The 26,983-nt window shown below is 39.8% G+C and overlaps 2 protein-coding genes across 5 annotated transcripts in view; both read left to right on the forward strand.

Moving 5' to 3' along the window:
- LOC108067638 (uncharacterized) overlaps positions 1–26,983 on the forward strand; it is a 136,255-nt gene that overhangs the window by 86,971 nt on the left and 22,301 nt on the right. For all 3 annotated transcript variants that reach the window (XM_017156760.2, XM_017156761.2, XM_070219720.1), the window contains 5 exons: positions 2,596–2,694; positions 3,148–3,274; positions 3,370–3,466; positions 12,819–12,951; positions 19,152–19,372. In XM_017156760.2, coding sequence (XP_017012249.2) covers positions 2,596–2,694; positions 3,148–3,274; positions 3,370–3,466; positions 12,819–12,951; positions 19,152–19,372 — 677 coding nt within the window. The remainder of the gene's footprint in view (positions 1–2,595; positions 2,695–3,147; positions 3,275–3,369; positions 3,467–12,818; positions 12,952–19,151; positions 19,373–26,983) is intronic.
- On the forward strand, positions 22,270–25,846 carry Ptp36E (protein tyrosine phosphatase 36E). 2 transcript variants are annotated; one of them, XM_017156762.3, is made up of 2 exons: positions 22,270–22,484; positions 22,708–25,846. In XM_017156762.3, the coding sequence occupies exon 2, from the start codon at positions 22,780–22,782 to the stop codon at positions 24,823–24,825; it is 2,046 nt and encodes a 681-aa protein (XP_017012251.1). In that variant the 5' UTR covers positions 22,270–22,484; positions 22,708–22,779; the 3' UTR covers positions 24,826–25,846. The 2 variants fall into 2 exon arrangements, with proteins under 2 accessions (XP_017012251.1, XP_017012252.1); XM_017156763.3 differs by having other exon boundaries at positions 22,711–25,846.

Genomic DNA, 26,983 nt, shown 5'->3' on the forward strand with positions numbered 1-26,983 from the left:
AAAACCAGCAGAGATACCTTAGCAGAAATACCTAAAATAAATAAAAAAAACATTATATATTACTATCGTTAATTTTATAACTTCCAAAATATTTAAAATATTTACAAAATATCTAAGGTATTTGGAATCTTTTCGGATTAATCCAAAATATAAATTTATTTTGATTGTTTCCAATTTAAATATTATTCTATTTTCGTTTTTTATCTTTGCATTAATTATAAAAAGTTCATTCAATGGCAGGTGCAAAAACGACGCAAACTTTAACGTATTTTACAGCACTTCTAAGCGCAAGCCTACTCAAAAATTTCAAATCCCGTTTAATACCAAATTGCCCAATGGAGTTTAGGGCTGGTCAATTTGAAATACCCATTTAAGACGGAATTTTATGACGTTTCGTCGTCTCTTTCGAGCCGTATGCATCGGTATTTGCCTGGTAGTTCTGCCAGACGTTGTACATGACATTGCACTTAATATTCCGCTACCCGTTCGCTGCTGTGCCACGCCCCCTGGGGGCTTTGCCATTTAGTCGTTAGCCGTTTGATTGTGCTTCATGTAACATGGCTGCTAAATGTTAAACGTTGCCAATGCCCGCGTGACTTTGGTCTCATCATCATCAGCAGAAACATCAGCAGCGGCAACGTTGTCATCGTCATCTCCACATCCCCATTGCCATCCCATCATCATCATCATCATCAGTCTCCAACTCATTCCCATCCTCGTCATGTCTCCTGGCAACTGCAATTCGTTAGCAGTCAAAAACTGCGTAACTGCGGACGATGTCCTGTCCCCTTAAATTTATGCAAATCGCTGGCGCGGCCGCTGCCAACTGGACTCGTTACACTTAGGGAAATAATGATCTTTTACCTGTTTTCTCATCGGAGTATGGATTCTATAATAACATCTTCAGACCCGAAGAGGCATTTTAACATTTTTTTGATATCATTTACTTCCCCATTTATTCCATTTATTTAAAAGTTTTATTCTTGACGATTCATGACGATATATTTTAAGTAAACATATCATTTAAATATATTTAATTAAGTGTTCTAGTTTATTATAACATTTTTTTTTTTAAATAAATAAATATTATTTTTAATATATTTTTTTTTTAACCAACATTATTTGCACAGTGTACAGTACATTTCTAGTTCATGTAGCATCGCACCTCATCCCTTGATTCTCGTTAGGTTGCACATTGCCTTTCATTTGCCACTTGCTTATCGGTAATTCACTTTGGAGTCGCCCAAGTGCCGGCCACTGTAATCAAATGGATACATTGCAGCCATCGCTCTTTCAGCTGGCTGAGTCCAAAACCAGCATTCGAACCCAAATCTAAGGAGCAGCAGCTAGTTTTTCGCCTCACTTGGCTTATTTGCTTAGCTCCAGCATCAGTAACACATCTATGTACCTTCGTCCTTATCAATCGGATTTAGTTGCATAATGAAATTTGGCTTGCAATTACAAATTACCAGTCCTCCATTGATAGTCGGCATAAGTGAAATCGTATAATGAGATTTGCATTTCCATTGAAGAGCTTTGCTTTAGTTTCATGTAACTCAGATTTTCAAAGAACGACGAGTGTGGGAGATACTTAGGCATCATGCAGGCCTTTCTATGTTTGCAGTAATTAGTAACAATGGGAATTCAGTGAAGTTTGAGTTACAATCGAAAGCAGCTTGTGGTTGCGGCTCACTTATTGGCTGTTACTCATGTTACTCATTTAATTGTAAAGTCTTTACCCTAAATTTACTTTAGTAAGATAACAGCTGTAGTCTTTATTCTTAAACTTAAGGGTTTAATTAGTAAATTCAGGTAAAATTAAAAAAAGAAATATAATTATTACAATAACTCAAGTGTAATGAAATGAAAATAGTCTCTTTTAAATTGCATAAACAATATTTAGGTACCATAAATAAAATTATTTGAAAATGCAATTCCAAATCAAACTAACAAAAGATTCCCCGGGCAAGATGAACGTTTCTTGAATCACAAAATCACTATTCTCCTTGTCAGCTAATTTCAGCACATATCCAACAAGTTGTTCCGCTCGAACGAACTCGATTTACTTCATTGGGAACTCGAGAGAGGACGAAAAACCAACTTGAAGATGGTTTCCCCTGACCCTTCCATTTTTTGTTGGAACCGAAAACCAACACAGCAACTCAATTTTAAACGTTTAACTAACCATATTTCCTTATTATCGTTTCTTTTTTGCTTCCTCCTCGACCGCCGCAACTTGATGCTGATGTGGATGATGCCACTGTGCTTTCCTGCAATGATGCTTCTTTTTCCTGATTTTCCTGATGCTTTTCTGCCATTGTTGTTGCTGCTGTAATCAATGCCACTGTCACGGCAATTTGCACACACACAAAATGCAACACAACAACGAACAATGAACAATGGAACCACCATGTCGATGATGATGATAATGACGATGACGATGATGATGATGACAACGATGCTGCAAACGACTTGGCATTGAACTGCCAATAACAACGACAACAATCGATGTGGAACCCTCGGTCATCATGAATGCTGATGACGCCACCATACCTTCAATATCTACTCGTCCTGGACGTCCTGGGAAACTTGCAGGATTCGATGCAGCCAAGCACTGGCTGGCTGTGAGCTCCATCCTCCTGATAATTGGCGCTGCCAGTGTGGCCGTGCCACTGGCGCTACGTGTGGCAGCAAGTGAGTATCGCATCGAATCGATTCCGAACAGGGCGCCCCGACATACCCAACCCACCAACACAGATCCGAGCGACTGAGACATGGACACTCCATAGACAATAAATCAATTACCATAACGCATTCGACACGTGGGCCGGCACTGGAAGTGAATCTTTGGAGCAATAGTGTTGCACGAGGGTGTCCTAAGTGGCAGGGCCTTTAAGTTAGTTAGCAAGTGATTCTGTTGCGTACAGAGAAAGACTGAAAGGACGAAAAGAAACTACCAAGAATGACTACTCCTCTACTCTACTGACTTCAAAGTATCCAAAATATATATATTATTTTTGTGGTACAGTCTAAGGTTTACTTACGATTTCTATTACTTCTTATTTTTGTGGCCAGGTTAAAAGCTTTTTAAAACCAAACACAATTATTCGATTATTTGTTCCGATTGTAATCGAACCCATTTTGCAGGTGCGCCCTTCGAGGAACGCTTACGCGTTGCCGTTCAGCTTCTGGATCAAGTGCCTTTAATCGACGGGCATAACGATTTACCCTGGAATATTCGCAAGTTCCTGCACAACAAACTCAACGACTTCAAGTGAGCATCCATCACATAGAAATGCAATTAAAATTAATACCAATTTGTGTTATTATCCCCACCTACACCCACCATCCACCACCCACCGTCCGCAGTTTTGATGAGGATTTGCGCAATGTTATGCCCTGGGGTCGCAGCCATTGGAGTCACACGGATCTCACGCGACTGAAGAAGGGACGCATATCAGCACAGGTAACTTCGCACTTCCTTTTAGCAAACCTTTAGCCGCTCACCTGGAATTATTATTGCACGTAGATGAAAGTAAACTTGGCAGTTTAATTCTCTTCCGTGGTCAGCGATTTAAACTGAGTACTTTATTTATTGACAGCATTTTTTTGGATACATACAACATACAACATTTAACTAAGAAGATTTCACAATAATACTAATATTATTAAGAAAATAGTTTTTTCTTTGATTTGTTAATATATATTATTTAACTATATGTTTATAATATTATCTCCATAAGAGCATCCTTACTTCTACCTTCAGTCACAGCGAAAAATCGCATTTAATATTTTATCTGCTGGCAAGTCGTTGTCCAGGCAACAGGCGACTTTTGCTCTCAGTCAGCGGAATAAGGCAAGAAAAATATTAATTATGAGCCACTCACGGAGCTCAGGAGCCGGATGCCCCTGAAGCTGCTCCTTCTGCTGCGGATGATGAGGTTCTTAATTATTTTTGCCAAGCTACCGACCAGGAGCGGTCGGATATCCACTTTATGTCGTTATTGATTCGCTTATGGTTCGATTGCAAGCCAGTCAAATTTGCGAGACTTATTTAAAGTGGCACCAAGGAGAGTGAGTAAACAGATCAAATGATATGGCTCACAATTAAACTGATGAAATTGCTGAACTAATTGGGATTGGAGAGGGAATTCCTAATGATTGACGTGGCCAGAGCAACCAAGATTAATGAGGCAAACTGGGCAGAAAATACCGAAAGTAGGAAGCGATTAACCTGGGCGAAGTTCATAAATCAATGGGAAACCGAAAACCACTTGAATATTTCAAATTGTCCAGAGACTTTTCCGCTGCCCTTTTTCCCCTTTGCATTTTACGTAGCCCAACCGCAAAGACGATTTTTCACGTTCGCCGCGAGAGAAAGAGAAATGCGCCCGCGAAAGGTAATGAAGGAAAAGCGAAAGCGGGAATTTCCACCTGCTTAGGCCATAATGAAAATTAACTTTTCCATTGCAATTCGCTTTGGCTCCCTGCAGAGCCATACATTCGGATGCATTTTGTGTTTGTGTTGAGGGCTAACAGGTAATTGCAGTTGGCCAACTACAAGCAAAGTTGGCAGCCGCAAAGTAAAATTATGCACCACTCAATTTAATTACCCAGTCAAATAACTCGAAACCTTACTCATGTAATCACAGAAATGGGGAGTGTAGAGTAAATTGGTACACCGACAGAAAATTCAACAATTTTGGCATACAATTTTTAAATTTCATCCATGCAGGGATTCGTGTGAAAAGGGGGAGGAAGTTTTAATTCAAAGAATATGCAAGAATGTATTTGTTTTGGATCCGCCCCTGGCTTAAACAAACCTACTCACAGACTTTGTTCGTTTCTAAAATATTTAAACTGCCATGCACCTATTGACACTTTTATTGAAAAAGGGAGCAATTGGCTTTGTGCTCTTACCCATAAATCAAACCACCTGAGTGAAGAGTGATTGGAACGGTGTTATTCAAAAAACACTGGTTCGAAAAAGACTGTATCGTTGAGCTCCGGCTGCATTGTGTAAAATTAATTATTATTTTTTGTCACAAAACTGTCGACGATATTCTAAACGATGCAGGCTGCACCTTAGAATCGATTTCTTAGTCCTGGTATAGGATGGACCGGTTAGAGGATAAATAAGACGAAGTAAAGAATTTTTTTTTGCCTGCCGAAAATGTAAACGATTGATTTCAGTGTGGAGAATTTAATCCTGGGAGCGTTACCTTTTTAATTATAGCTTAAAAATCCCATTTACCCAATTATTTTTTGATTTTTAAAGTGAAAGTCATGAAATAACAATAATTAAGTACCTAAGTGTAGTAATAAGTTATAGGAAATGCGGTATTCAAAAATATTTCAAAAATATTACTTAGAAAAAAAAATACAACAATAATCGTTTATATTTCTAAATTCCTATTACTACAAAATTGATTTCTCTGTAAACTCTGAGACCTTCCTGAGGGCTGGCTTTTATGGAGCACTAAACGCGATGCTTATTAAAACTTAACACTTTCAACAGCCGCGATAGGACTCAAATTGATGGCAGCCCACACACTCCCCATTTTCCTTTCATTTTCCTTCTGGGGAAACCCTGCCAGACACACTCACCCTTGTGAGCCTTGGAAAACTTCTTGATTTCTTGTTCGATAGTCGTGGCAAGTTACTGCGGCAATTTCTGGTTTCTCCTGTTGGCTAATTGAACTTGTTGACGTGGCTTCCTTTGAACCACTTTGACAGTCGGCTGCCTTCGTGTGAAAAATATTGTGTAACTTCTGAGAGTGCAGTTAATTGCGAGTAGTGCTTGGAAAATGACTTCTTTGGTGCATAGACTTGGGAACCTTTATAAACTAACAAAAGTATTATACTGAAAAAAAAATGAATCCATTACCAATGGCCAAATATTTTTTTCTGTATTATGAACTATGTAGCGTTTTTCTCCCGACTCATAAATGTACGCACTGCCTGTCATCTGAATAGTTTTTTATGGCTTGCAGCTTAATGTGTTGCATAACTGCGATTTGAAAACTTTAGCAACACTCGATTCCCGGCAAAACAAGTTAACTCAATAAACTCGCTCTCCTCTGACTGGCAACAACAACGGGAGTGAGGAAAACAGCCATAACAACAAGCCAACAACGTGGCGACTAACTAGTTGACAACATGTTTCAACAATTGTTGCCCAAAATGCCAAACGTGCAATGAATGCGCCTCTGAAAGCCATAGGGAAAATTCGCAAAAAAATAGGAGAGATATGGGAGAAAAAACCGTTTAATAGACTTGCTGGAAAATCACGTTTAAACCATCAAGTACTCAAAATCTTGTAGGTTGGCAACCAGTTTTCAGCGGCTCAGCCTTTTTCCACCGAAAGCCAACATCTGTGGCCAAGGCAATGGCTTGATGAGAAATAGAGGAGATCAGGATAAATACACAGAGAGAACAGGGTAGGGGAATTGTTTGAACAAATATTAAATTGAATTGAATATAAGTAAGAACAGTTTGATTAAAGAAAATGTATAAACTGGAACTGAAAGGGTATTATAATATTTGGAGTTCTAACTTTTTAAATCTTACAGTGCACTGTAAGAGAAACCAGTAAAATGAGAGAAATCAGAAACAGGTAGCAACAATGTTGAAACATCATGAGGCCCCAAAAAGTTGGCCACTGCTTTCGGGGCCGGGACACGGAAACGTCGTGTTACGCTTGTCCGGCTGCATGGCCGCCTGCATTCTTCCTTTCCTTCTAGCCTCCTTCTTGGTTTTCCTCCTTGACTCCCCCACCCACACAAACACACAGACAGAGGGGGAGTCAGCGGAATGGAAAGTGCACACACAACGAAACAGTAGCAGAAACAGAAACAGGGACGAAGGGCTTGCTTGGAGCGGAAGTGGCCGCAACGAAGAGTCGTCGACGAGGCTGTAATCTGGGCCAGGACATCCAGGACATTCGGGGCATGCAGGACATGGAGGACAGGCCAACGCTGAAGGAGGAAAACTCACTGCTCGACTGTTGTCTGCTTGTGTTTATAGTACTTTTGAAGTGTGGGAACATCACATAGGCTAATAGGATAATAAGTTTAAAAACCAGTCTTCTAATTTGTATTTTTAAATTTAATAAAAAGTTGTTATTATATTTTTTAGATTATAAATAACATTACGTCTTAAAGTTTTTCCCCCAAATGTCCTTTAAATATTATCATTTTATAGAACCTTTTTTATTAAAGGCTTTTTTCCAAGTTTATTATTTTAGGGTATAAAAAACTTCGCTCCCCAGTTTCCTTATATTTTTGTATTTCTTGTTGAATAACGCTTATCTTGCTGCAACATTGGCCTGCAATTTATATTTACTTTTAGAAGGTATTTAGTGCTGTTCTGACTACCGACTCAGAGGTAGACACGGAAGTAGCCACTGAACCAGACCCACAGAGAACTCCACACAATTTTTTTGTCTTGCCAGAATGATAGTGGTTTTTCGGGGGATTTGTATTGCGGGCTTGTTGCATTCTTGTGGGATTGTAAAGGTGTTGGACTTGCGGTTTTTGCTGCTCACCACAAGCTGTTGGGCTTTAGATTCCCTTTCAGCCCATTTCGCCCTCCAATTCCGCCTTTTCCCTGTAATTATTGTATGCATTGCCATGCCGCAAGGCAATCAAATGCAGAGCTGCCCGGGGGCGGAAATAATTTTAAATGCATAACGAACACATTCATGGCATTGTCCTGTGCACAAAAGTGACACCAAAAAGCCTCGAGTTCCGTCTCTGAAATGTTGATTAAATGCTTTCACAAATATGAATATATTTATTGTATTGTCGTGGTAAATTCTAATTAAGCGGCCAGCTAAGACCTATAAACACAATGCACACAAATTAATTATTTAATACCGGCTGGCAATTGAAATTAAGCCACAACTTTAAAGCAGGACCTTGAATTTGAATATTTATTGGCGCTATGAGTATGCACACATAAATCTGAACGCTCGGGGCAGCCTCGGTCCCAGCTGCTGTTGCATTTGTTATTGTGTATTCTACTGACTTTAATATATGAATGCTATAACAATAAAAGCAACAATGTTGCACAAGTAACCGCAGAGAGACACACAATTTTGCACGGAGGAAAACTAGCAGTGGAATAGTTTTCAGATTTTAATCAATAAAACTATTTAAAGTTGCCTGGAACTCACCATTTGGTTTTGCAGTGGGGAAGAAGTGGTTGATGGGTTTCCAATGTATCATACTCATTTATTTCTAAGCAAAAATATAGGTATTCAGTAAGATCAAAAATTCATAATAGATTTATACATTCTCTTTGCTTCTATAACAAATCTTAGTTAAATAATCAAAATCAAATCGACGCCCAACGCTCCATATAAATATCCCCCCATAATCCAGGCCTAATAGCATATCCTCAAATATCTCCTTTGAGCTTATTTTTAGACCCAGATTTTTTTTTCGCCTGCATACAGCCATACATACACCCATACAGCCACATTAGGCAAACACATTCACACGTGCCGCCCATCGACAACAAATCACGCATATGGCCACCGCCACCACAACAACAACATTGTCAGATTCACAATTAACTTGAAGCCAAAATGTTGTCCTTAAGGGAGTTGCTGCCTTTGTTCTTGTTGCTGCCGCCAAACAAGTTTAAATATTAATATGCTTTGTGCCCAGGATGTGGGGGCGAAAATGGGTCTGGGAAATGGGAAATGGGGCGAGGAACAAGGACGATGATGAGGCTGATGACGATGATGGTTCGAGGAGGGCGAAACACCAAAGGCGACGCCATCCAGGCGCCGACGACACTTTGGCCACGATAATGACGATAACGATGGCACTGCAGGGGCGACAAACAGGTGTATTTTGACGTGGGCGTGGCACTGGGCTAATGGCAAAGTGCCGTGCTTAAACACACTTGAAGGCGCCTCAGAAAGCCAAGTACACAAAAGGCCACCCCAAGTTCCATTTCGAACCAAAAGCATCCCGACTTACCCGACAAACAAAGGTACTTGGCCATTGTAAAGTCATATATGTGAAAAATGCTGCACGGATGTGGGCTAAAATGGCATAATACAACCATCAACAGGTGCCGCGGGAGACCCGAACATAAATGAAATATTTTCTTCCCGAGAGAAAGAAAAGAATTCCAAGTTGCATTGAATATGCCAGCAGGCAAGTGCTGAATATAGCTTAAAATAGAAGGAAGGAAAAATAAGGAGAAAAACAAGTATGATAACAGCGAAAACAAAGTAAGCACTGATAAAAAAGCTTTTTAAAATAAAGACATTATTCAAAATATTATGTAAGCAACATAAAACTTGTATTTCTATTTATTCATAATTTATTTAACATCATTTTAGTCAGAAGTTTAAAGGAGACATGACCGTCTGTCTGAATGTAAACCAGTCTCGGTTTAAAAGCTATACATCTTTGCAAAACTCTGTTTCCCTTTGTACAAAGTATATTTGTAATACGATGATCGGATTATTTAATAGAACTAAAATTCTAGGTTTGGTTTATAGCCTTTTACTTCGTCGTATAAATATTTTCTAAGTATTTTAGATGTACCTACAAGGTCATTAAAATAACATAAAACAAAAATAATTTAAAAAAAAGGAAATAAAAATCAAAATGGCTTTTTCATATAACTGCCATTTTAAAGATCTGGAAGGCTTTCCGAAATTAGGAAGCTATTTAAATTAAATAAATTATCTTCTATGCAAATTTTTTCTCTCTGTGAAAAAGCTTAAAGCATATACAAAACCACCGCTGCCTCACAATCATCTCACGAGAAAAGGCGATTTAAAGTTGAAATTTTCGCCTACGCCACGTTGAACCTGTTGCCTTCAATCAAAACCCCAGACAGACATTTCACACCATTCCACTCCTTAAAATCCGTTTGAATGCCCACCAAAATGTTTAAGAGGCTTTGCTCTGAAAAAAATTAGATAAAACCGCGCCCACAAAAAAGGGACACATGCCGAGCAAAGAAATTCAAAGTACGCGTGGAAAATAACGCGAACAAAGCGGCGGGAAAGCGAATGAAAAAATGAGTTTTTACCCCGCTCTTCTGAATCCTTTGTCTGCGGTAATGTCGGGGCATTTTTCTTATCTACCTGGAAATGTTCAACGCGAAGCCGCAAAAAAGAAGCATTTAATGAAAATTGCTTTATTTGGCTTTTAATGTGGAAAAAAGGGAAAAGACGTTTTATTTAATCGATAAACGGGGAAAGGATGACGTATTTATATGTGAAATATTTAGAGTTCGATGACATTGCCTTTATTACCAAGTAATACCAATAATAAAAAGTATTTCATATAAAACATAAAAATAATACTTGCGTGTACTTATTTTTATTTTTTAATTTTTTGTGGATTATAAATATTTTTTAAGTTAAAAATTCGATAATTATTAATTCATTCCAAAATTGGAAGCTCAAATCCAATTATTGTAACTAGCTCAATTACCAGAAATAGACGAATATACCGCATGTTCCATGCAATCATATTTTCCACAGATATTTAAACCGGAACCCAGACACAACCATTAGCAATGTTATCATTTATCCCTGCGCTTCATTATTTCACCCGGAAAACATAAGCACAGAAACACCTCGAATTCCGAGTCCTAAATCCAGGAGCGCAAATGAACGCAAATGGTAATGAACAGAGTTAGTGCGGCATGGTCCGTACAATTAACCCGAATTGAACTAATGCCCTGTGCTCCGACCACCTGATAAGCCCCCCAGTTCCCGGAACCTTACGACCATTTTTGGGGTTTTTCGGGGCTGGTATGCATAAGTGAGCTGCCCGGGAAGCCCGACTAAAAATCAACACTGGGAAAATGTGTTTTCGGTAGGATGGGTTTTCCCAGGTCCCGGTGGATAAACTTTATGCCTCCCAAACGGAATTTTCAGCTGTCCCTGTTATTGTTCAGTGTTTATTTGGTCGAGAGGGAGGGCGATGGCGAGTTGCAGAGCAGGTGCTTGGAAATCCACAAATTTCCTCGTCTGTTGTGCAATTAAAATTGCACAAATGCAGGGCCAACATCCGAGTTGACCCAAGTCCCCTGAGTCCGAGAGCACAAATCCAATTGCACAACTAACACCGCACACAGCAGTCCATCTCTGGCCGTAATTGTTTTTCTGTGACTCGTTTATTGAAAAGTTTTACATATTTCATATGCACACCGCCCAACCTGGGAAGCAAACCGAATTTAGCTCCATGAATTACGCCAAACTTTATCATCATCATCATCATTATCGTCAGCAGCTGCAGCTGCAGAAACAGAACTGAAATGGAACAAATGAACATTTAGAGTGTTGCTTGTTTTGGTTTTAATTTACTGCCTCGGCCCAGAGAAATGGTTTAAAACTACGTGCTTAGCTCAGGGAAAAAAGTAAAGGAGAAATAGGGTATGTTTCCCTGCTTTCGGCTTCCGTCTTCCGGGTTTCTGGTTCAGGCCTCTCACGAATTTATATTAAAAATTATTTATTACGGCACTTGCTCAGTTTTCGCTTTTGTGCGAGTGTGCAGAGCAAAAAGCCAAAACTTTTTAATTGCTCTTTTTTCCGAATCGCTTTTTGCCACTTTCCACAGCTCGTTCCTCATTCTGGTTTCTGTTCCACGGAGACACGTACATGCTTTTATTTTCCTTTAATGATATAACGTGATGAAACTGTTTTGCTCATTTTTCCTTGTCTGCTCCTTTTTGGGCACTCTCTTGAGGAGTTTCTGTTTATGGGAGCTTGTATATCATCCTGCGCAATAATGTGCAATTAACAAAAAACTTTCAGATGCCGGAAAAAATGACAATAAATCGTTACGACTTTAGAAGGAAATTCGGTATATGTATCTAAAGTTGTGTAAAGAAACTTCAGGAATAGAGTATAAACTGCTTACTATTTTATTCCACTAACCAATATCTACACATACTAAAACAAAACATTTTTTAAATAATTGCATTTGCAATTGGTAAAAATATAAAAATAGTGCAAAATTTGGTGATAGGAAAAATACTAAAAAAAAATTTGAATGTGCTATTAGAAACTAGCTAAATAAGATGCATTGAAAAAACATTGATTGTTATACAAACACTTATTTTTAATAAATGACCGAGCTGCAAAAACTGAATAAATCATCTTAGCCAACAAAACTAGAATTTAAAATTCTGCATCTATTTTTATACCCGTTACTCGTAGAGTAAAAGGGTATACTAGATTCGTGCAAAAGTATGTAACAGCTAGAAGGAAGCGTTTCCGACCCCATAAAGTATATATATTCTTGATCAGGGTCACTAGCCGAGTCGATCTAGCCATGTCCGTCTGTCCGTCTGTCTGTCTGTCCGTCTGTATGAACGCTGAGATCTCAAAAACTACAAAAGCTAGAAGGTTAAGATTTCCCACACATATTCTTTGGCTTCCTACGCAGCGCAAGTTTATTTTAGCCGAGCGCCACGCCCCCTCTAACGCCCACAATCGCCCACTAACGATTTTAAAACGGGTCATGCGCCCACATCTTTAAAGATTTCTGAGAAGTATAAATGCAATTTTGTTGTGTATATTTATACCTATCGAAATGTAGAGGACATTTTTCAAATCGGACCATTCATTAAAAAGTTATACGCAATCAAAAATTATATATCTATCTCCCTCGCACTCCCTTTAGCTGAGTTACGATTATTAGTCGGGACACCAACCCGACACAGCGTTTGCACTCCCTTTAGCTGAGTGACGGGTATTAGATAGTCGGGACAACAACCCGACTATAGCGTTCTCTCTTGTTATATTTATTATATTGTATACATTTTTTGATTTTCAGTTCTGGGCCGCCTATGTCCCCTGTGAGGCGCAGCATCGCGATGCAGTGCAGCTGACTCTGGAGCAAATCGATGTGATTAAGCGGCTGACGGACCGCTATTCCCCGCAGCTAACCACTTGCACCTCCGCACAGGGTAAGTTAACCGAAATATCGCACATACGCCGCATGGACCACCTGCATTCCTCAAGCCGACAAGGAACTGAAAGTATTCCTGGAGCTGGAAAAATGCCAGCCAGCCAGGAATTCGACTGTTTCTGAGCTTCTTCCACTAGTTTTTTTGTGCGCTATTTTCTTTTTTTTTTTGTGTGCCGGTTACGCCGGAAAACTTTGAATCGCGAGTCTTGGGCAAAAGTTGTTGAAAAGTATCTTGGCCGGCTACCAAAAAGCAGTTTGTCGGAGTAGATGGCGGCCCTTGAGGCGGCTTTTTGGTCTGCTGCTTACCGCGTGCCATATTTTTGCACCATTTCCTTTGATACGCTGCTCACTCACCTAGTTGCCAGCCGGAGAGGCCTCGTTTAAGCGAAAGGAAAACAGTTCATATTTCTTTGTGTGAGCGGGGGAGTAAGGGGTCAAAGGGAAAACAGAAAAGGCGTGGCAGTCGCAAAGCTTCCACTTGCCAAATAGCAAACAAAATCCAATCACTCAGAGAAATATGTATATAATATAATATCTTTTAGATTTATTAGCATTAAATTTCAAGATTTTGACTAAGGAAAAAATTCTCTGAGTCTCATTCTTAATTACACAGGAACACAAAGTTAAACTTTGTAAAATTTCCACGAACCATTTGAAGTTTTCCATGATATTTGGGTGCTTGTGAATAAAAGCCCCATACAAAATTATTTTCCATCACCTACAGGTTCCGCGGTATAGCTAAGAATACAAAAAACCGATGTTTGCCGACATTTTGAATTACGTGGCCTATAAGATTGGACTAACCTTTATTATTTTCGGTAGGACCTACTCTCAATACATCACGGCACTATTAAGAAATAGTCCCCATCGTGAAACATTGTCAATGTCTTTGGAATTCGACGCCAAAGTTGAAACTCCCAAAATTTTCAGAATTTCTATGATGAAAAAACAATTCTGAGAATTAAATCCTAAAAGGAACTAATTTTAAATATTCATTGAATCTATTGTTCATTGTATTCTTTAATTTCGGTTTAAAGCGATTTCATGAGAATATTTTTTATTGGATATATATACTAATAAAACAGTTTCTTTTATTTCATTATCTACTCCTAAATGTTGTCAAATTTTAAATAAGTCAAGGCATCCTACAGAATGGGAGTAAACATATACATGGGTCTATGTATGTTCAGTGAACGTATTTAGTTCTTAGGTTGCCATGACTTATTCAAAATTTGACAACATTTAGGAGTAGATAATGAAATCAAAAAATCGGTTTTATTAGTATAAAATTTCCAATAAAATGTCCTCATGAAAACGCATTAAACCGAAATTAAAGCATACAATAAACAATAGATACAATGAATAGTTAAAATTACTTCCATTCAAGATTTAATCCTCAGAATTGTTTTTCCATCAGAAAACTCTCTACAATTTTGGGATTTTCAACTTTGGCGTCGAATTCCAAAGACATGGGCAATGGTTCACAATAGGGACTATTTTTTAGGAATGCCGTGATGTATTGAGAGTAGGTCCTACCGAAAATAATAAAGGTTAGTCCAATTATATAGGCCACGTAATTCGAAATGTCGACAAACATCGGTTTTTTCTATTCTTAGCTATACCGCGGAACCTGTAGGTGATAGGACATAAGTTTGTATGGGACTTTTACTCAGGAGCACCCAATTATCATGGAAAACTAGAAATGGTTCGTGGAAATTTTTGGCTGTGTACCTGTGTTATTTGTTTACTTTTTTAACTCCAATCAGCTAAAACTATTTTTATTTTTCATTTATTTATTTGGGATACAAAAATGTAACTATGTCTGAAATTACTTGTAAAAAATATATTCGCTAATATTCTTTTAATTTACTTCAGTTAGTAATAAATATATTTATTTGAGTGTACGAAAACAGCAAAGAGCGTAGCTGAAAGCAACGGAGCAGCATTGCAAGTAGCAACTTTTGACTTATGCTCCGACTCCCCGGCCAGCATTTGAGTTTCCTTGTTGGTTTTCCGTTTTGCATTCTGATTTGCACTCACTCGGTTCTTTGGGTCTTGGCAATATTTTAGTGCTGCAGCTGAGACTGCAGCTGCACACACACACACTCGGAAAATGGCTGAGAAAAAGTGTGGGAAAAACTAACAAATCGCTTCCGGCATTTGCGTTGAAACATTTATGTGGCCGTAAATGGAAATGTCAATAAATCATGACTCAGAAAAATCATCTACAAAATAACAAGAAATATGAAACAGGAAAACTTTTAGCAAAGAAATATTACTGCACAATCGCATGCACTCGATGGGTGAGGAATGGATTAATGATGTTTTTTTTTTTTTCTGAAGCCCATGCATATTTTTGACAGGAGAAGAAACAAAGAAAACATTAAATCGGAGCATATATGGACAGCTGTGTGGAGATCAAACGGAACATCGGACTGAGCAATTTGCCAATCTCCTTGATGGCCTCAGTTTTCTTTTTTCCTTCTCTCTGTCCGAGTCAGCAGAAACATTTTCCTTTTAATTGATGTGTTTTTTTTTTTGTGCTAAGAAAATTGGATTGAGTGAAGCGAGTGAAGTGGCAAATTGAGCAATAAATTTGATTAAAATTGCAGAGGATAGGGCGAAAAAATAATGGAAAAACAAAGATAAATAAAAGAAATAAAAACGGAAATGTTCCGAACTGCATGGATACATCATCAATGATATCGATGGTTTTGTTTATGTTTATATCGTAAGCTTTTTAATAATTTAGTATTTGAAAATCGTACCGTCACAGTAATTAAGTGGTTTATAATCCCTTCTTTGTGGATTTTTATAGCAAGCTTGCAATGATATATTTAATTCTGAACAATAAAGCTATTTTGTTTTGTAACAATTAAGGCCATGAGTAACATTTGTTGTTCTGTGGCCTGTCATTTGCTCGCCTGCCCCCATTGAGCACTCAGTGCATTGTGGTTGTTCCAGGATTCTAATTCCGGGTCCTGGGACTTAGCCCTCCTCCCTCCAGCCCTCCAAGCTGTCAGTTTATCCCTGGCCAACAAAACATTTCGCTGGGCCATGCAATATTCACGCTTGTCTTGGTCCGGCCAGCTTTGATCTGTTTCTTGACATTTTATTTTGCTGCCAACGAGCACTTGTCAAAATACTTGTGCTCTGTTCATTCATTTATTACCATTGTTTTAAGCCAGCCAAGCTTGAGTCGTGTTTGCTTAAAGTTGTTGGCCAAGTTTACACTGAGTGGGGGTAAGTACATATTTTCTGGAGTGACGTGAAGTGGAGTTTTGTCAAAAACTTGACTCAATGGTCAGTGGCAAAGTTTTAAGGATTTAAAATAATAATTTTGCATGGAAAATTTGCCAAGAGCTCCTTTTCCCAGCCTTTATTGTTCCCCTTTTCTGGAGCTGCTCTTGCCGTTGCTTTTGGTTTATTGCGTCAAGTGGCATTTGGTTGGGATTTTCATTTTGAAATGTATTGGAGCATTTCCCGTGTGCTCGAGTGTGCGAGAGAGTGCTCCACGGTCAGTGCCTCAATTCGCATCCGATACGGGGGCCATCTATTATACATTACGGCCCCGGTCACCAGAAATCGAAAACAGTAGCAGTCACAGTTTCAGCCCCAGTCCCAGTCACAGACAATTACATGCAGCCCGAGTCAAAGTCCTGGCTACAAAATTGAACTTCAGCTCACGTGGCGCATTTTAGTGCCTCTTCGTCCTGAGAAGGATTCGCCAGTATTGGTTTTGGTATTGGCCCTGGTACATTTGTTTATTTGCTCCATATTTTAGGGTTTTACGACGTTTCCGACATCGACCAGGTTCTTGTGGCAGGTATTTCGGCTTTTGCCAGCAATACAAAGAGGGGCTAAAGGAAAATAGAAGGGAAAAGTCGAAGAAAAGCACACTGAAAAATATATCTAACAACAGCTCTCTGTTTTCGCTCGGAAAGGATTCAAACTTTTTTATTTCATCTTGAAATTAAAATAATATTTTTCTCAGTGCAGGCAATAGGAAACAGCATCGAGAACAATTCCCGTTTCCTTCCCCCTGCCGTTGCTTTTGATTTTCCACAGCTTATTTGCTTATAGCCATGAAAACTTCGCCAGTCCTGTGTGTCTTGAGTCCTTTTCCTGCTGCCAGTTTCTCTTCCCCGTGACAAGGGCAAATAATGCCTTTTGGCCTTCGTTATGTGGCTAAATTTATTAACCCGCTTTCCGTTTGCCTTTTCTGTACTTGTGAATGTGGGCGATACATTCGAAATGTTATCAAAATTGGGCACACAAAATGCTTGATTTGAATAGCTGGGAAGCACAAATTTTATGGTCGAAATGAAAAAGGTTCGGGGAACATGTTTCCCCAATTAGTTGCAGATAAATCGAAAGGGCTATTCAATGATTGACAAATCCATTAGAATGGAAATGTTTTTCTTATCAATCAATGACACCGTTCCTGCTTAAAAAATACAAATGTACTTTTATCATTGGAATAAAAACGTCATTGAGCCATCAATTAATATTAATTATTATTACTCTGTAAATTATAAATGTATAGCCTTTTAAAACTTAAGACAACATTTCCCTCTCGGATAGCATTTGAATCTTTTGAAAAAGTTGAAGTCAATAGCCAATACTTTCAAGCCCTTCAAGCTCTTTGCAAATTTTCCATGCAAAATTATTATTTTAAATCATTAAAACTTTGCCACTGACCATTGAGTCAAGTTTTTGACAAAACTCCACTTCACGTCACTCCAGAAAATATGTACTTACCCCCACTCAGTGTAAACTTGGCCAACAACTTTAAGCAAACACGACTCAAGCTTGGCTGGCTTAAAACAATGGTAATAAATGAATGAACAGAGCACAAGTATTTTGACAAGTGCTCGTTGGCAGCAAAATAAAATGTCAAGAAACAGATCAAAGCTGGCCGGACCAAGACAAGCGTGAATATTGCATGGCCCAGCGAAATGTTTTGTTGGCCAGGGATAAACTGACAGCTTGGAGGGCTGGAGGGAGGAGGGCTAAGTCCCAGGACCCGGAATTAGAATCCTGGAACAACCACAATGCACTGAGTGCTCAATGGGGGCAGGCGAGCAAATGACAGGCCACAGAACAACAAATGTTACTCATGGCCAAAAAACAATGCCGAGCCAAGTTTGAAGTTTAAGTTGCGCCCGACCACAAAACCCCAAAAACATTTCGGCCACACATCTGTTTAGGTTGCAGAAAGGAGAAAATTACAAAGGGCTTGAAACGAAAAAGTATTTTCAATTTTCATTTAATTCCCAACTAGGTGTATAGTTAAGCCATTAAAACAATTATTAACTTTAAGTAAAGAGAGAAAATTAACCTAAAGTTATCTTAATAAAAACAATTTTCATAAAAAAGGAGAAAATTACAAATGGCTTGAAAAGAAAAAGGATTTGTAATTTTCATTTAACTCCCAACTAGGTGTACAGAAAATTAAAACAATTATTACTCTAAATAAAGAGCAAGACACTTCAAGTATTAAAAAAACAAGAGAGAACGCTATAGTCGGGTTTGTGTCCCGACTATCTAATACCCGTGACTCGGCTAAAGGGAGTGCGAGGGAGATGGATATATATTTTTAATGAATGGCCGGTTTGAAAAATGTCTTCTACATTTCGATAGGTATAAATATACACAACAAAATTGCATTTATACTTCTCGGAAATCTTTAAAGGTGTGGCCGCCAGACACATTTTAAAATCGTTAGTGGGCGATTGTGGGCGTTAGAGGGGGCGTGGCGCTCGTCTGAAATAAACTTGCGCTGCGTAGGAAGCCCAAGAATATGTGTGGAAAATCTCAACCTTCTAGCTTTTGTAGTTTCTGAGATCTCAGCTTTCATACGGACAGACAGACAGACAGACGGACAGACGGACATGGCCAGATCGACTCGGCTAGTGACCCTGATCAAGAATATATATACTTTATGGGGTCGGAAAGGCTTTCTTCTAGCTGTTACATACTTTTGCACGATTACAATATACCCTTTTACTCTACGAGTAACGGGTATAAATATCCTACAATTATCTTAATAAAAATAATTTACATACAAACTAAATTAGGTAATTATAGGCATTGATTAATTTATTTGGTCCTTGGATTATATTTTTTGATCAGGTCCTTTAACTTAAATTAAAAGTTATGTTAAATTGAACTTTGTATTTTTTATTCGCCTTGCAGACATTATAGATGCCCACAAAAATCAGCAATTGTGCTCCCTGACCGGAGTGGAGGGCGGTCACTCCCTGGGCGGATCCTTGGCGGTGCTGCGCACCCTGTATGCCATTGGGGTGCGGTATATGACGCTGACCTCCACCTGCCACACCCCATGGGCGGACTCGAGTTATGCGGACGCGCCGACCTTCAACATGAAGCATGGCGGCCTAACCATATTCGGCAAGGTAAGTCCTGCTCCCACTTTCTGCTGTTACAGCTGATTTAATGCTAATTAGTTGAACGGTCCTCGGTCCTTGGTTCCGGGTCCTCGGCCGTGGGTTGCTGTCCTTTGAGGGGCTTACATGGGGATTTGGTCGCTGATGAGGCGTCCTTTCTGTCCGTCCCCGTCTGCCCAGTATTTTCCCCTCCACCAACTTCATTGTTCGAGTTACTGGGGTCAACCGCAGTCAACGCTTTGTTGGCTTAGCCATAAACATGTGCAGTGGGACAATGGGTGGGGCAAAGGTCCACTGAAAAAAAACGAAAATTTAAATGGGGTTAATACCCATAACGTTATATAAGGATTTTAGGACGTTATCTCCAACTATCAAGATCAAACTAGCAAAAATTTTAAATTAAAACAAGAAAATCGATTTTATATATTTAAAAAAAAAAAGTAATCCTGATTTTTCTTTTTTAAGTAAAATTATAAAATATTGTTCTATACCTATACTAAAAAATCTTTAATCTTTTTTAAAACAAGTAAAATAGGGGTTTATGCCAGTATCTCAGTGTATGAAGGGAAATCGCGGAGAGGTTGAGTGAGGGTAGTTGTGTACTTAAGTGCTGTGCTGCGTGGGTTTATTGGGTGACTTTGGGGGTCTGGCGGGTAAGAAGGATCTGCTGGCACCTTGTGCCCTCTAATGGCTCAACAGTTCGCAAATTAGGTGCCTACTACAGTTTACAATTACCAAGCGGCTTTGCTGTGGGATTTATGTGTGACCCGACCAACCGACAGACCGACGGACCGACCGACCGACCGGATCATATATATTAAATTAGGCCCACGGACTCCTCCACAGAAGTGATCCGATTCCGATTCCTGTGGCCAGCTTCGGGAATTAATGGGGCATAAGCGGTGGCGGCGGTTCGCATACTCGAATCTATTATGGATTTGGGCTAAACAGAATCCGAGAGTCGGGACATCGATTTCATGGTTAGCTGCTAATTGGGAATATGCAAATAAGCTTACTAAATAATCCGCGAAAGATGGGAACAGCTGGCTGAGTGTTCACGCTTGGTTATGGAGAACCTCGTAGGGAACCAGTTAGTTTTGAAAAGAATTTATAATTTAAAAATATTTAAAGTGAACTTAAAGTAAATTTTATGTAGATATTAACGTATAATATATTATCAATTCATTTCACATTTAAATTTATTTTTTTTATGCATTCAATATGTTATACTTAGTTTCTATACTAAAATAAAATATAGTAAGTAAAAATGAGCTCAATTATATCTTGTTTTATACTTATGGCCTGACCCATTTATTATTGCATTAATTTTTCCAATGCAATTTTTACAATCTAAATTTTTGATGAAAAGCCATCTGAACTTGAAATTCCATCAGCATTTCTGGGCTCTCAATCAGCGTGAGGTCATCAAACTTGGTGCTGTCAAGCATCAAGGCCAGATGACAATCAAATTTTAATCAAAATTTGCCTTCTTCACTCAGTCAGTGCACACAGGCAGCCATTTAAATATACATCCCTTGCATTTTTACTTGTGCTTATTTTGAGATGCCTTGCACTCGTGTCGGATTCGCGTGTAATTATTTTGAAATTCGAAATTTTCTCGAACACCTCGAACCCCAATGATGAGGTTCAAACACGATTACAGCGAAATGGCAATTTGTTGGGACTGTTTGTTCTTGATGGCTACTCTTGACGGGCCTCCGCTTCCTCTTTTTCCGTGGGCCAGTGCCAAATGCTATTTACAGTGGTCCGCCGGGACAGACAAAGTGTGCATGCGGAAATAAAATGTGCAAAAATGTGCACCCAAACAAACCGAACGCATAGAGATTACAAAAAAAACAGAGTCTAACAATAATAACAATGGCAGCGAAAATATCAACAAACCATCACAGCTGGCTGCTGGCGAACAGGAAATGTAAATTACTGAGGACGAAATATATTCTCGAATTATTTATGCGCAAAAATGATATATTTCTGCGTGTTTGCTTTCGATTTTTCAATGACCAGCGCCCTGCCAATTAAATATGGAAAACAAAATGCCAGCGAATACCAGCGTCACTTCCTCATTTAACCTGCGGAATTTTCAATTACACATCTCAAAACAATAGGCGACGAACAAAATACGAAAATGAAAAGTGAAAAACTCGCTCAGGGCGCAGGCGCCAAGAGAATTTCCCAGCGAGAGCGAAGAAATGCGGGAAATAGCCAAAAAGAGAGGAAAACATTCCTTGGTGTTGGTAAATGGAAAATTTTAGACAAAGCTGAAATGAGCAGGCAATGGGAAAACGAAATTTTCATTCATACTATAAGGTGAATTGCACAGTGATGGAAATTGGCGGAAAAAAAAGCACGATTTAATGATCTCACATTATTAAAACATAAAGTTTTTCTATTAGGTCATATATATGTCTTTTAAAATTTGAGTTGGAGCAAAAATAAAGCCGTATTTAATTTTTTTTTTGTTAAATTAATTCTATAATTTATTCAGTTATGTTTACATTTTTTTCAACATAAATATTATCAAAATAAAACATATAAAATCCATTTTGACCCTTTTTCATTTAACAAAATAGTATCTAAGCAATTCGTAATAAAGAATTATATTTTTTTGGCAAAGAAATGTTCTTTTGCATTAACACCCATAACGATTAACCCACGGTGGCCACTTAGCGCTGTCCGCCCGCGCTGTCTAAAAATACCCGCCCCACCGCTGTTGCGCCCATCAAGTGGCGCCAGTCACATGGGCCATGGTGAAAACGGGCTCTCTGCTTAGCATTTTCCCGCTCGGCGGCTCTCTCGCCGTCTTTTGCTCGCTCTCGTCACGAATTTCCCTCGGTTTTTGTGGTAGGAAAAGGCTAGTTTTCGATGGCAATCGGCTCTTTGGAGCGCCGCGGTTTCAGTCGCCGAACGATTTTCGCCCCAACAACGAGGAGGCAGCTGCTGAAAATCGACTCGTCGCGTTTTTTGTAGTGAAGTGAATGGAATCGAGGGAACGAGACGGAGGAAGGAAAAGCAAGAAAATACGAATATACACAAAATATACACGAAATTCTTTTTATAAAGAACCAAACGGGCAACGCAACGCACATAAAGCCACAAAAAGGTGAACAAATTAGCTAACAAATTCGAGTACTAACCCGCCCATGTTTTTGGAATGCAATATGTACTAACCCAGCGAGAAAAGCAAAAGAAAAATCGCTGAAAATGCAGAGGCAAGTGGACTAATCGACTACTTCCTCCTCCTATACGAATCGAAAAAAAAACACCCAACAACGACGACGACGACAACACTTTCTGGCATCGTGATTTTGATGATGACAACGCAGCAGCTTGTGGGAAAGCCAGAAGCAGCGGAAAACGAAGAGAAATCAGCAAAAGCAGCACCACCAGGAGGAGAAATGACGGCGGCCACGGGGGGTGGTAGTGGGGCGGGGAGCGGAAAGGCTGGAAAGCACAGGTCGAGGTCATCCGCCCGATACGACGATGTGGAGAAGCAGCAGCGGAAAAGCCGAGCCATCGTCTCCATACCGAACACCATCAAGCTGAGTATGCTCAATAGCGGACTCCTTTCGTTCGAAAGGATAAAGCTCGAGGCGCGCGACGAGAACAACTCCTTGTCGAAGACGATACCCAATGGACCCATCGACATCCGACACTTTCTGAAACTCTGCGACCTGCGCAGGAAGTTCCCGGTGCTCTACAAGCTCGAGTTCCAAACCGCCGCCAAGGTGGAGAGCAACACCTGTCGGCATGCGATGAAGAAGAACAACCTGGAGAAGAACCAGAACCCCAAGTGCATTCCCTACGACTACAATCGCGTGGTCCTCGAGAAGGTGGGTGGCCTGCAGGACTCGGACTATGTGAACGCCTCCTATGTGGACAGTCTGCTCAAGCCGAATGCCTATATCGTGACCCAGGGTCCCGTCGAGGAGACCGTCCAGGCCTACTGGCGAATGGTCTGGCAGGAGAACATCAGCGCCATTGTGATGCTGACGAAAACCTTTGACTTCGCCAAGGTCATGTGCCATCAGTACTGGCCCCCGAATATGGAGGTCCACGAGCAGTACGGCGACATCTTCATAAATATCGTGAGGGAGGAGCAGCTGGCCAACTTTCACATAAGGACATTCAGGCTCTACAAGATGAACGAGAAGCAGGAGGTGACCGACGAGCGGTTGATCCTGCAGTTTCACTACACCGAGTGGTACTCCCACTCGTGTCCCTTCTCGAACGCCCTGCTCGAGTTCCGGCGACGAGTGCGTCTGGTGGTGGGCAATATCATCAAGGACGAGGACGACATGCGCGGTCCCATCCTGGTGCACTGCAGCGATGGCGGCGGCCGGTCGGGCGTCTACATGTCCATCGATGCCAACTTGGAGCTGGCCGAGGAGGAGGAGTGCTTTAACGTCTTCGGCTACCTTAAGAAGCTGCGGCAGTCGCGGAAGGGTCTGGTGGAAAACGTCGAGCAGTACAAGTTCATCTACGACACTCTCGAGGAGCACATCATTTGCGGCAAGACCTGGTTCCCCGTCTCGGAGCTATCGGATCGCCTGAAGGCCAAAGCCAGGCGAAATTCGGGCACCAAGATGAACGAGTACCAGGCGGAGTACGATCAGATTTGCAAGCAGACACCGCGTTTCACCATCGGCGATTGTGCCGGCGGCCATCGGGCGGATAATCGGGAGAAGAACCGGGATGTCCTGTGCGTACCGCCCGACAATTTCCGGCCCTACCTGACCTCCTTCCAGGGCAACGCCTTCACGGACTACATCAACTCGGTGTTCGTGGACGGCTACACCAAGCCGCGGGAGTACATAGTCACCGAGTGGCCCATGAAGCACACGCTGGGTGAGTTCTGGTCCCTGGTCTACGATCAGGAGTGCTCGGCCGTCGTGGTCCTCTGCCAGCCGCCCTCGCAATCGCAGCAGTATCCCTCCTTCTGGCCGAACAAATCGAAAATGGAGAAGTACGGACCGGTGTTCTCCGTGCACTATGTAATGTCCAAGAGCTATACGAACATCAAGCAGTGGGAGTTCAAGATCAACAAGAAGATCGTCTCGCTGACCGAAATGATGGCCGGGGTCAAGGCCCCGACGCGAACCGTCCAACTGTTCCAGCTGACCTGCTGGCCGATGGGCCACAAGGTGCCCAGCTCGACCAACTCGCTGGTTTACCTGATGAACATGGTCGAGATCTGGCGGAACAAGGTCGACTACGGTCCTGTGTGCGTTGTCTCGCCCGATGGTCGCAGTCGCGCCGGTGTTTACTGTGCCGCGAATGCGTGCATCGAGCAGGTCATCCAGCACGGTGAGGTCGACGTCTTCCAGGCGGTGAAGACGGTGCGACGACATCGGCCCCAGCTAGTGGAGAATATGACCGAGTACAAGTACTGCTACGACCTGGTACTCCACTATGTCCTCCACTTCCTCAACAAAAAGGAGTGAGGCCAGAGTTCAGGAGAGTTGGTTGGAAATTAATTTGTTTATTGGTACTTTTTCTGGAGCAGTGCTTTAACAATGGTTAACAATGATCCGAATCCGAAATACTTGTGGTCCACATTTGATGATGCCTGGATTTCTTTTTTTGTAATTCCGGGCACCGCCTTAAAGCAATAATACTGAGTATTTTTGTTGTCCACACAAGGAGAGCCAGAGAAGGAGAATTTATTTGTTACGAGCGTCGAAATGTAATTTCACGCCGCTGAAGAGATACTTTTTAATTGTTTTTCGAGCATAAAACAATGATACAACTATATACTATATAAGCTTTTTGATCTGAAATGTATGTGCCATTTGTAACCCTAGTTGTTGTTGTTATAAACAGAAGGATATGAAAAGTGTGATGGGGATTATGGGTATAGAGTGAAGTAATGAAACGATACGAACAGAGAACTATTACCATTAAAATTTATATTTATATCTGTAGTTACTATTACGTTTACTCTTAAAACTTGCTACCTGGGCAATTGTTGATATATATCTAACTACATATACCTACCATGAATCTATTTATACATAAAAATATATATATGAATGTTATGTACTGTTGTAAATGGGAAACGAAACGTTTTTCCCATTGCTGTTGGCAGAACATTATTTTTATTCATGTTAACGAACACAAAGCGGAAACTTCAAGGTGTTGAAGTAAACAAACTTTATACATATTGTTTATTTATAGAACACACAAAACACACGGAACACTCAAGCAAGAAAACATAGTTATATGATTGCATCATGATTTTCCTGTATTTTCGCATTTATGCATTCGACACACAAACCTACCTACATATATTGTTGTAACTCTAATTAACTTATTTTTTAAATTGTTTATAAATGTGCGTATGTCCATTTTATCCTTTGTAAAAACCAATCTACATGTGTAAACATTTAGCACAAAAATCGTATTGGATTAGGCTAACGAAACGAAAATGAAGCCAAGAACAAATGAAACGAATCGAACTTCAAATGTGTTTGTTTTTATTTTTACTGGGTGGAAGTTGTAATTTTCAGATAATTGAGGTGAAATAAATTCCGGCATAGTGATTTCTGGATTGAGATCACTTACAGACTAATAGACATTTAAAATTATTTATTGCTGTTTTATTGAAATATTAAAAATAATAATTTAACTTATAATAAATCAAATACTTTGTGTTGTTTTCTTTTAATACTCACATTATTATTTTGAAAAAATGTTTGTAAATGATACTTGGATCTACAAATTCTTTCAAATTTAAGCACAATTTTTTTTATATATCCTTACTCATTTATATTACTATTTATTTAGTTTTTATATAGTTCTTTAAATTTAAGACAGCATTTTGTTTATAGCTTTTGTTGCTTTACTTACTAATATTTATTTGCTTATTAATCAAAAATGTAGCTTTTACTTCATCTAATTATTAAATTGAATGATATTTCTATATAGTAGAGTCCTACATTTTAGAATCAAATCGATATGAACATACAGATGATCTTACCCAACACAATTTGGCATTCCTCGACTGAGTCATAAAATCGAAATATCAATCAAAATATTTGCCTCGCGCTTCGAGACTGAGATCATTTCAGGGCAGAGTGGTTCCAGATGAATTGGCAAATGGATATAAACAAAACATTTAGCAATCCCGCAGGGAGAACTAAAACAACAATCCATATAAACCTTGACCAGATTACAGTTTAATGCGTGCAAATCAAACAGAGGCGTTGTCCATATAGATATGGCCTTTTGATAAGGCACGAAGCACGTTGGGTAAGCGATGAAGTAAGGGGTGAAGGGGAACCGTGTGCGGTCGCTATAAAATCGATAAATGACAACACACTTTGCTTTAGTCGGCAATAAAACCAACGGCAATAATAGTAAAACTTCGTGGCGAGCAATGACATCAGCGGAAAATCGGAAAAGCGAGAAAAGTCCGCAATATGAAATTGAAAAATTGTGTAAAAATCCAAACCGAACGATTTAAGCCAAAAACGAAAATCAACCTGACTGGCAGAAAGTTTTCCATTTTCCATTTTATTTATACGATTCTTCTTTATCCTCAATGGATTTTTGGCATTGTTTTCATCGCTTTAATTGTGGCACTCATGCAGCGCGGAAATT

Source organism: Drosophila takahashii, chromosome 2L (assembly GCF_030179915.1).
Source record: "Drosophila takahashii strain IR98-3 E-12201 chromosome 2L, DtakHiC1v2, whole genome shotgun sequence".
NCBI lineage: Eukaryota > Metazoa > Arthropoda > Insecta > Diptera > Drosophilidae > Drosophila > Drosophila takahashii.